Source organism: Sinocyclocheilus grahami, unplaced genomic scaffold (assembly GCF_001515645.1).
Source record: "Sinocyclocheilus grahami isolate Dianchi unplaced genomic scaffold, SAMN03320097.WGS_v1.1 scaffold244.1, whole genome shotgun sequence".
Taxonomy (NCBI): Eukaryota; Metazoa; Chordata; class Actinopteri; order Cypriniformes; family Cyprinidae; genus Sinocyclocheilus; species Sinocyclocheilus grahami.
The window spans coordinates 1,119,321-1,130,155 of NW_015505423.1; the positions used below are offsets into that span (position 1 = coordinate 1,119,321).

The 10,835-nt window shown below is 36.4% G+C and overlaps 1 protein-coding gene across 1 annotated transcript in view; it reads right to left on the bottom strand.

The window, feature by feature from the left end:
• Positions 1-1,533: 1,533 nt before the first annotated feature.
• Positions 1,534-10,835, bottom strand: part of hsf2 (heat shock transcription factor 2) — a 15,981-nt gene continuing 6,679 nt past the window's right edge. Inside the window, exons 2-12 of the mRNA XM_016289348.1 lie at positions 10,111-10,219; positions 9,870-9,997; positions 9,588-9,712; positions 8,519-8,594; positions 8,337-8,398; positions 4,019-4,097; positions 3,570-3,694; positions 3,224-3,469; positions 2,596-2,698; positions 2,339-2,399; positions 1,534-2,249 (exon numbers count right to left, since the gene is read on the bottom strand). Of these exons, the coding sequence (XP_016144834.1) occupies positions 1,957-2,249; positions 2,339-2,399; positions 2,596-2,698; positions 3,224-3,469; positions 3,570-3,694; positions 4,019-4,097; positions 8,337-8,398; positions 8,519-8,594; positions 9,588-9,712; positions 9,870-9,997; positions 10,111-10,219 (1,407 nt within the window). The 3' untranslated portion in view covers positions 1,534-1,956. The remainder of the gene's footprint in view (positions 2,250-2,338; positions 2,400-2,595; positions 2,699-3,223; positions 3,470-3,569; positions 3,695-4,018; positions 4,098-8,336; positions 8,399-8,518; positions 8,595-9,587; positions 9,713-9,869; positions 9,998-10,110; positions 10,220-10,835) is intronic.

Here is a 10,835-nt window from a genome sequence, read left to right on the forward strand (position 1 = left end):
AAAAAAACAATGTATCTTAAGTTATTTGTGGAGAGTAGTGAAAATGCAGGTCATGTTTTCCCATAAATCGTGACATACATAGTTTCCTGTAGAACGCACATATAGTGTTGAATTAGCATGTGAAAATTGACAGGTAACTTATAATTGTAGATTTTGTCATGCATTTTGCTTCTTGATGATTTGCATCACGAACATGACTGTAACAGCGCTAACCATTTTGCAACTTGCACATGTTAGTTGTTTGAGCACTATTCATTTTATTCTTGTAGCCAATGTGTGTGCTGAACAATGTTTTTGCACTGAATATATTATCATTTGCTGATAAAACCTGAATAGATGATTTGTGTTTTGCTTTACCTTTTATTGTATTAGGCAAGTTGGTGGTTTTCATGGCAGTTCTCATACAATTTCTTTTTAAATTAATGCCAGTGTTATTTTTTTGCCTTTTGACAAGTGCATTGTAATCAACCAACATGTCATCTTATTAAAGGTTTAAATCCCAGATTATGTTCTCATTGGGGTTTCAAAATATAATCGGGGATATTGACAGGTTTCATGATTTAATTTGATTATGGTTCAAGTTTCCGATACCGATTTACCTAGAAATATCCAGGTACACAAGATGAGTTTTTTTCTTTATGGAAAATAATCTCACAAATAATGGTGTAACTTAAACTATGAACCATCATGTTTGGTACATGGTCCTGTTCTAGCTAACGTGCTATTTATGTCTTTACTGGCGTAAATTTAACGTTCGTGACATGTTCACAACACAAACTGGTTTATTGACGTCTTTCCACAGTTGAAACTATTACGTGAGATACTATATATATATATATATATTTCAGTTGTACGGTATTTAAAAGTGGAAGAAATTATCGGTTCACGTGAGCTCCCGCTTCTACCGAGATGGAAACAACGATCTTTCTCGCTACAATCTGGAAGCTACAAAACAGTATTTTTTTTTTTCAATTTTGTGATAAAACTGTTAGTTTTAAAAACATCAGAAATTATTCTATCAAAGCTTATTGCAATTATTTTGGTTAAGTTTTACCGACGAATCAGGACTAATAAAGATTTTTTTCTTCTTCGTTAAAATCATGAAATAAACATTTCAACCCAGCCCTATTTGAAAAAAAACAACAAAAAAACGAGTCAACGTTTAAATTCCTTTAATGCAACTGCAAAGCTTTGTATAATGATGGAAATCTCACGGTAACAAGAATCACTGTGTATTGTCCAACATTATGGAACTAACCATAAGCCAAAGTCTTCACGTCTATTTACAGTGACATTAGGACATCAGGCAGGCACTTCTATACCATATACATAAAGGATAACTGTAACGTTTTCTGTAACTGTTCAACAATAAAACGGAAACACAAGCTTCACAAAACAGCTGCAATATAAATCAGCAACACAACTAGCTAGTGAACAGTAACTAGAATTATCTGTGAAAGGAAGGAATGTCAAACTGAGGGACAGATGGTACCAAAAAATTATTTGAAAAAAAAACAAAAAAAAAAACGAGTCAACGTTTAAATTCCTTTAATGCAACTGCAAAGCTTTGTATAATGATGGAAATCTCACGGTAACAAGAATCACTGTGTATTGTCCAACATTATGGAACTAACCATAAGCCAAAGTCTTCACGTCTATTTACAGTGACATTAGGACATCAGGCAGGCACTTCTATACCATATACATAAAGGATAACTGTAACGTTTTCTGTAACTGTTCAACAATAAAACGGAAACACAAGCTTCACAAAACAGCTGCAATATAAATCAGCAACACAACTAGCTAGTGAACAGTAACTAGAATTATCTGTGAAAGGAAGGAATGTCAAACTGAGGGACAGATGGTACCAAAAAAAATTCTGGCTAATAAATATTTTGATGAATATTTACAAAAAAATGAAAAGGTCAAGTCCCTGTTTTCCAGGCTGATTCGCTTTCAGATATCAAGCTGTGGCGTGTCGTCACTAGTCAGGTCGGAGTTCAGTCCACACAGGTAGAACAGTGTGGTCTCGCTCGCCTCCGCCTCTGTGAGGGGCTCCAGACGGATCAGAGAGCTGCGAGGCATCTCAGTCTCCAGGGCCTTGTCCAATAGGTCTACGGGTTCTTCAGGGCTCTGGGGCAGGATAGGCTGGGTCAGGTTTTCAGCTGGAGGATCTGATGTGGCCAGAGGGGTGCATCCATCCAGGAAGGCCAGCAGTGGGCAGGTTGTGTACTGGATCAGCTGCTTATCTGAATGAAGGAACCGACATGCTAGCAAACGCAGCACAGCGAGGGCATGACAGTGGATATTATTTTACAGAGGAACATGCAACAATTACCTGTGTTGCCAGGCTCAGACTTCCCTTTGTTGATGTTACCCTTTGTTTCCGAGACAGCTTCCTGCCAACAGCAAAAGAAAAAACAAGAGCTTTATCAAAAATATGACAATGCAGAATAAAATGAAACATATCATCGTGGTAAATTATAGCAGCCGAGCAATGCATCAATGGAAAATATTTGAGAGATTTTCAACAAAATAAGGAAGTAAAAAGAACAGATGTGTGGATACAAGGGCTTATGAAATCTCCAAACATACCTCTATGATATCTGGGTCAATGCTGAACTGTTTTCCATACAGCATGGCCTGGAAGTCTTCCAGACTGCAGTCAATACTGTCCAGATAGTCCATCAACTCAACTCTGTAGTGATTTAATTTACAATGAAATATTCATTAAATATGCTTAAAGCAGAAGTGTCTCACCAATAAAAATAAAAAAAATAAAAAGAGAAATGTAAAGCTTAAACTTTGTTGAACACATTAATTACTAGTTCAATTCAAATGGAAGCCCATTTACACCACGAGGCAAAAAAATAATGCCTTGATAAACACCAAGTCATAAATATGAGATACTAAGCATGAAAAAAATCTAAATTTTGAGAAAAGGCCATAATTATTACATAAAAATAAATAAATTATGAGATGCCATAATTATGAGATGCAGTCGAAATTATGAGAAAAAATAAATTATGAGATAAAGTTGAAATAGTGCATTACCAAAACATTTATTTTTTTCTTACGTGGCAGAAATTGGCTTCCATAAATATGTTCTCAGAGTTAGAATAATAGTTGTTTACTCAAAACGTACAGCAAGAAACAGCTCATCATGACACATATCAAATCTCAGCAGCCTTATATTGAATATGGGCAACACTGGCCTACTTACTTGCCAAGAAGGTTTATCTTTTGTGAAATGGCTCCATTTTCGCCGAGAATAGAGTCCATCAGCTTCACTGGATCCTCTGAACTTAGACCTGAGGGTTTGTTCAATTGCAGGGTGCTTAATGAAATGTCAGAGGTGCTTTTGGGCACTGCTTCTTGTTGAGTGGTTGAATTTGTTACACTTCCATTTGTGCTGTCGTTTCTTATAGTCGGGCTGCTTTCATAAGCGACTTCCACAATTTCAGCATCTCTGTAATAAATCAAGAAAAACAGACCTCACTTTCTAATTTTCTGACACAAAACCTCATGCAAAAGATGTGCGATGTTTGAATCAACCCCTAAATGCTTACACTTGGTCAGCCGGTACCGATACGCCATCTGTAAATTCCGCATCTTCGTCTGTGATGTCACAAATGATGACATCTTCAGAAATGTCAGAGGTGTTTTTCGATCCATTGAGTCCATTCACTGGGGACTAACAGAGACGGAAAGAGATGAGTCTCTGACAAACAGATCTTCAAGTTTCAATATTAATGAGGAGTATCATGTTTATATAAATAAATCGGTCCCCCACCAATGTGAACTTAACCGACGGTGATTCACACAATTTAAGGTTCATATCCAGCGGCAGGACAATTTCACACAAAGTGAACCCTGCCTCAAATCTCATCAAGAGAGAAAAATGCAAGATAATGAATAGCAACATTACATTTACAAAACAACTGACAACACGTTTCCTCCTGGGAAGGAGAGTCAGAGTGCATGGAACCTAATCACCCCTGGATGGTTCTAAACCTACTTTGCTGTGGTCCATAGGTTCCTCGAAGATCTGGTGGATGAATTTTGACTTCTTTCCATTACTGTTCAGAGTAAGCGGTCTGTAATCAGAAAGCAAGTAAGGTGCATATTAATAATAGTAAAAAGTATATCAATATATGTTTTTAATTCATAAAAATAAACAAATTATATTTTTGTAAAAATCCATTCTTTCTCTCTCAACAATTACTAAAAGAATAATTTATGAATCAGAAAAAATATATATTTTTTACAATTCTCATCTTTGATAAAGATACTTGGTCAAAAATATGACAATATGAATTTTACTTAAACTATCGTTCAAAAGTCTTGGGTCTGTAGGATTTTTAAAATGTTTTTGAAAGACATTTTCTGCTCACAAAAGGTTGTATTTTTTTAATTTAAAATACAGTAAAAACTGTAATAATGTAAAAATAATCTATTGCCGTGAAGGCAAAACTGAAATTTCAACAGCTATTAATCCAGACTTCAACAATTATTCTAATACTCTGATTTGGTGCTCCAGAAACATTTCTTATCATCATCGATGTTAAAAACTGATGTGCTAATTAAAAACCGTTAATGGGGACATCAGATGCCCACTTTACACAAGTTGGTATGATCCTTTAGGGTCTTCATGAAATGTCTGTAACATACTTTGGTTAAAATTCCTCTGTGGTCGTGTAAAACAACACCCTTTTTACCTTGTCAAAAACAACTGTGTTCACAGCGACCCGTTTCGGTGCATGTCTCTTTAAATGCTAATGAGCTCTGCCCACCCCGCCCCTCTCTTATGTGGAAGAAGGCGATTTGCAAATAATCATAAAACATATAAAGTTTGAGACTTACTTCTTCCTGAGGTGCAGCTGGATCATGAACAGTGGGTACTGATCCATGCTTGAGTTTGAATTTTTTAGCAAAACCTGCCTTGAATTGTCCCTCACTCAGAAAGCAGTCTGGTGTAGAATGATTTGTGCTGACATAAACGAATTTAGATGTCTTCAGTGGTGCATTACCATTAAGCAATATATTATACAACTGGCTGAGGGCGGAGATATGCTAATACGGGACCGTTCGTTAGCAGTCGTGGACGGAGCCTGGGCAGTATGACGGCATATTGCTTGAGTTTGAACTTTTTAGCAAAACCTGCCTTGAATTGTCCCTCACTCAGAAAGCAGTCTGGTGTAGAATGATTTGTGCTGACATAAACGAATTTAGATGTCTTCAGTGGTGCATTACCATTAAGCAATATATTATACAACTGGCTGAGGGCGGAGATATGCTAATACGGGACCGTTCGTTAGCAGTCGTGGACGGAGCCTGGGCAGTATGACGGCATATTGCTCAGAAAATTAAAACACTTGATAATTGAGACATTTAAAAAAAAAACAAAGAAAAAAAGAAAGGAGTGAATGGATTTTTATCATTGTAGGGCGGTTGTGTCCACACACTGCTAAAAATGAATTTTGCAACCAATGTCCCCTTTATTAGTTTTTATTCAGAATTCTTTGATGAATAGAAAGTTCAAATGAACAGCATTTAAAGGGGTCATGAACTGAGAAATCAAAATACCCTAGATCTTTTGACATACAAGTGGTCATTGTACTATAAGAACATCCTGTAAGTTTCAGAACTCAAAAATTTCTCTTTAGTCTAAAAACAGCTTATATTGAAGCCAATCTGCCCAAATGACAGGTTGTGGAATGTGCCACTTTATGACATAATAGTGTGGCTAAACTCTTGCTGCATCCGAAATCACATATTTTCCTACTATATAATATAGTAGAGTAGTATGTCCGAATTCATAGTATAATCGAAAAGAAAAAAAGAAAGGAGTGAATGGATTTTTATCATTGTAGGGCGGTTGTGTCCACACACTGCTAAAAATGAATTTTGCAACCAATGTCCCCTTTATTAGTTTTTATTCAGAATTCTTTGATGAATAGAAAGTTCAAATGAACAGCATTTAAAGGGGTCATGAACTGAGAAATCAAAATACCCTAGATCTTTTGACATACAAGTGGTCATTGTACTATAAGAACATCCTGTAAGTTTCAGAACTCAAAAATTTCTCTTTAGTCTAAAAACAGCTTATATTGAAGCCAATCTGCCCAAATGACAGGTTGTGGAATGTGCCACTTTATGACATAATAGTGTGGCTAAACTCTTGCTGCATCCGAAATCACATATTTTCCTACTATATAATATAGTAGAGTAGTATGTCCGAATTCATAGTATAATCGAAAAACAGTAGGAGAAAAGTACCCAGATAACCTAATTCTAATTTGCATGCCCGAGAGTCATTTCAAAAATGGCCGCCGAGCAAAATGGCTTGTCTTAAAGGGACTTTGATTCAATGGACACTTTCCTATCCCATGAGGCCACGGTAGAGGATTTATGAATGGCAGTGAAGCGACGCAACTGACGCAGGTAGGTCATGTAACAGTAACAACATGGCGGATGTAGTACGTTCAAATTTCATTCATACTACCCATATTCATACTATATAGAATGTGCTTTTTTAACGGCCGTAAACAAAATTTAAATTCAAATGCTACTACTACAGTACAGCGATTTTGAACACAACGATAGCCTCCGCAGAAGAAGATTTACGCCTGCTTCTACATCACTGTCTGTTTAGCCTCACCCACCGATTTGCGAATGTAGTGTAAATAACGTGAGAAGCAAACGCAGGTCTACACAGAAATTAAATTATAAAGATGGCTCCAAAAACAACAAGACACTATGCAGTGCAAAGTTGATCATAAGGTTTGCGACTGTCTAGAAATTCCAACCTGCATTATGGACAGTTTTATTAACTTTATTTGTCAATATTTGTAACCTTATTTATAACTGTATCTGTATAATTGAACAATTATTGTAGCTTTGCATTTAATAAAAGATCCGTGTTTGTATTTTTCTGTGTTTTTATTATTATCCGTTTTATGTAAATTAGTTTACGAGCAACTGTTGCATGAATCATTATCTGTCTGGTGTCTATAAGTAGCGCATACAGTATATGTTTTATGAATTGTTTGCATTAATTAGGCTACCTAAAATAAAACCTTCACATTTGTATCTATATTTATTAGGATTATATTTTTACAGCCCGTGTTTTCATCTGAAAATATGACTGATGCAAAATTGCTGTGTGTGTAAAAACAGAATATGCTTTGAAAATGTTGATGGAACAAATTGATGTGCAGAATTGAGAGACGGATATTTATGCAGCCCATGCCTCACAAAGCAATGTATTTCAGTTCAAATTTTACACAAAAAAGTCAATTTAATGCAAGCATTTTCGAGAAATAATATATTTATTGATGGGTAAAGATGCAATGTAATGTTTACTTGTTTTTATAGGCTAATATAGTCTAAAGTTATGTTTTGAAATGTTTTTATTTTTATTTTAGTTATTAGCTTATTTGTGTATTTACAATAATGTGTACATTTACATAATTGCTAAGGAAAAAGACATTGTGTATGTGTACGCACCACAGGTTCAAGGCAACTTTAATTTCGTGAAGAGTACGGATTAGTGTATTTCATTCATTCACCTGACCCAAACATACACAAGTTTCAAATGCCACTGGCTCAATTAACATATACAGTATAGTAATGTAGATCTTAGTTGTATTTTAAGTGATATTATAAGTCCTGTAAACATATATAAAAGGTCAGATTTGGGTTTCTCCGTCTCTCTGCACTGCCGTTTAGGAAAACCGGAAATATTTTTACACACTCTCGCTGATCGAAAATACAACATGGTGCAACTAGCCCATTGGATATGACTAAGTTCGCACCACACAAGTGTGAGTAACTTTTTTATTATGTGGTCACTATTGCTTTGTATCTTATTACAGATCGTTCGATATGTACTGAGCATTTATGCATTTTTAACCTAAATCTCAGCAGCGTCCATCTATGAAGGATGTAGGCTGTCAAACATACACAACTGTTAGCCAATCATAGCAGTGGGCGTTAACTTCCGAGTCTACAATCTGCCACGGCTATTCCAACAGTGTTCTGATTAGGGGGGTCAAAACAGGATAGAAAATAGCCTATTACTTCTAAATTATGTTGTCTCTTGATGTAAAAAATGTTTTAACATTATAAGTGGACCTCAAAGAACAGTACAAATTAATAAAAAAAAAGGCAGTTCATGACCCCTTTATGACATTTTTTTTGTAATAATGTCATCAATGATCAACTTAATGCGTTCTTGCTTAATAAAAGTGATTTCTCTCTCTATGAAAAAAACAACAACAACGACCCCAAACCTCTGAATGCTCTAGATGCGTACACATACTTTTTAGTCTTACCTTTTGCGTTTTAAATTTAACATGCGATTGTTCTGAACGAATGTGAAGATGAACTGCACCAGCTGGAGGGGACAATACAAAAAGTGGCATTAGAATTCAAACCTGTTAATTAGGTTGTGCATATTTTATGCTGATATACAATAGGAATGTCTGCAAAGCTGCTACATGCAAGTAGAACATACCTCCTTTATGACCTGCTGCTGCTGTGCATGTTTTTGTCTGAGGTCTGACAGCTCTGTCCAAAGAGTTTCATTCTCTCTGAAGAAAAGACAACAGAAAAGAGAATGAGAGTTATACATTTTCTAAAGAACACGCCATGATGTAAGAGTGTAGTTCCTTGCTGTTGCTATGATATTCGGAGTAGTTTAACCATGTTGGTACTTGCTGAACAGGGCATTATGAAGCACAACTAGTGATTAGTCTGTCTGTTCCTTTAACTTCTGGGTAATGCACATGGACAAGAATAATAGGATTAGTTCACTTCCAGAATAAAAATGTCCTGATATTTTACACACCCCATGCTATCCAAGATGTTCATGTCTTTCTGTCTTCAGTCGCAAAGGAATTAAGGTTTTTGAGGAAAACATACCAGGATTTTTCTCCATATAATGGACTTCAGTCAGTGGCGGCGCTACACCGGGGCTAGGGGGGGCTATAGCCCCGTCAGAATTTTTAATAGCCCTGGTTTAGCCCCATTTCTTTATGAAGTAACTCTGACGTCATCAATATCATTTATTTTCTTAGCACCCCCACATATTGGTCTAGCCCCCCCTTAGCACCGGTAGAGAAAAAATTCTGGCGCCGTGCCTGACTTCAGTTCAATGGGACCCAATGGGTTGAACATCCAAATTGCAGTTTCAATGCGGTTTCAAAGAGCTCTACATGATCCCAGCCGAGGAATAAGGGTCTTACATAGCAAAACGATCGGTTATTTTCTTTATAAAAAAATAATAATAAATTATATACTTGTCTTGCACTAGCTCGACTTCACGCATTACGTCTTCTCGTTGGAAAGGTCATGCATGAAGTAAGCGAAAGTACCAACCCAGTGTTTACAAAGCGAACATGCAAAAAAAGTAAAGCGCTTTACAAAAAAAGGTAAAACAACGAAGTCGGACGATTTTGAAGTTGGAGGAGAAAATGAGTTGAGTTTTTCGCCCTACCCTACCTTTTTGAACCGGAGTACACAGACGAAGAGCTAACCGCTCTTCAAAGCACAAGAACAGATTAAGTGTCTAAGCTTTACATTACCTTTTCAGTGTAGAAAGTCTAGCATCCATGTTTTCTTGCTGCTCATGGACGTTCTGAACACTTGTCAGAATTTTAGAAAAATCTTCTTGTCTTATTTTGTCCTCCTCAGGCCGTGCATTGGAGACCTATATCAAGAACAAGAACAATCAACTTCGTCTTAAATTCAGATATTACTTACAAAAATTACAATTCTAAACTAATTGTTCTCAAAATATTTTAACTTGCACCTTATTTCCAGGTCTCCACTTTCTAATGTCTTCATTTTTAACAGATATGTCTTACCTTTCTTTTGATATTCTCCAGCAGGTCATCTTGCCCACGTTTGAAGTATGGATGCTGGAATTCAACTGGTCCATCTCGCTCTTGCTTCACTATGGCCGTGTCAATGTGCATCACCTTGCGAAAACCATCTGTGTGTCAAGGAAAAAGGAACAAAGAGACAAAGAAACACACTGATCTCAAATTACAGCTGAACAATGAGGAAGGAGGAGAATTTCGGGGGAGGTTTAAAGAAAACACTTACACATGTTGAGCTGTCGGACAAAACTGGCCATGTTGTTGTGCTTGAAAAATTTTGGGAGAATCTCTTTTGCAAACCTTTGTTCATCCAGTACAAGGAAACTGTTTCCTTCCTATAAAAATAAATGAAGAGCCCTTTTAACTAAAGAAAACAGACTTGTCATTCTGTATGTTGTTCCTTATTCTGCAGAACACATAAGGACATTTGTTTGACTCAGAATATAGCACATAGACTGTTTTTTGCTCTCTCTCTCTCTCTCATTATTGTTCATTTACTTATTTTTTTTTTTAATTTACAGGCATGGTCAATAAATTCTCGTTTGAATAAAAGAGCATTTACATTGTTCAAAAAAGTTATTTTGTATTTCACAGAGAAAGAAAACAGAATAATAAAAATAACATTATGAAGGTATGGAACAACATTATGGTGAGAAAATAAATGACAATTTGAGTGTACTTTTGTGTGTGTGTGTGTGTACGTGTGTGTGTGTGTGTACATGTGTGTGTACATATGTGTGCGTGTGTACGTGTGTGTGTGTGTGTGTACGTGTGTGTGTGTACACATGTGTGTACGTGTGTGTGTGTGTGTGCACGTGTGTGTGTACACGTGTGTGCACGTGTGTGTGTACGTGTGTGTGTACACGTGTGTGTGTACGTGTGTGTGTACACATGCGTGTGTACGTGTGTGTGTACACATGCGTGTGTACGTGTGTGTGTACACGTGTGTGT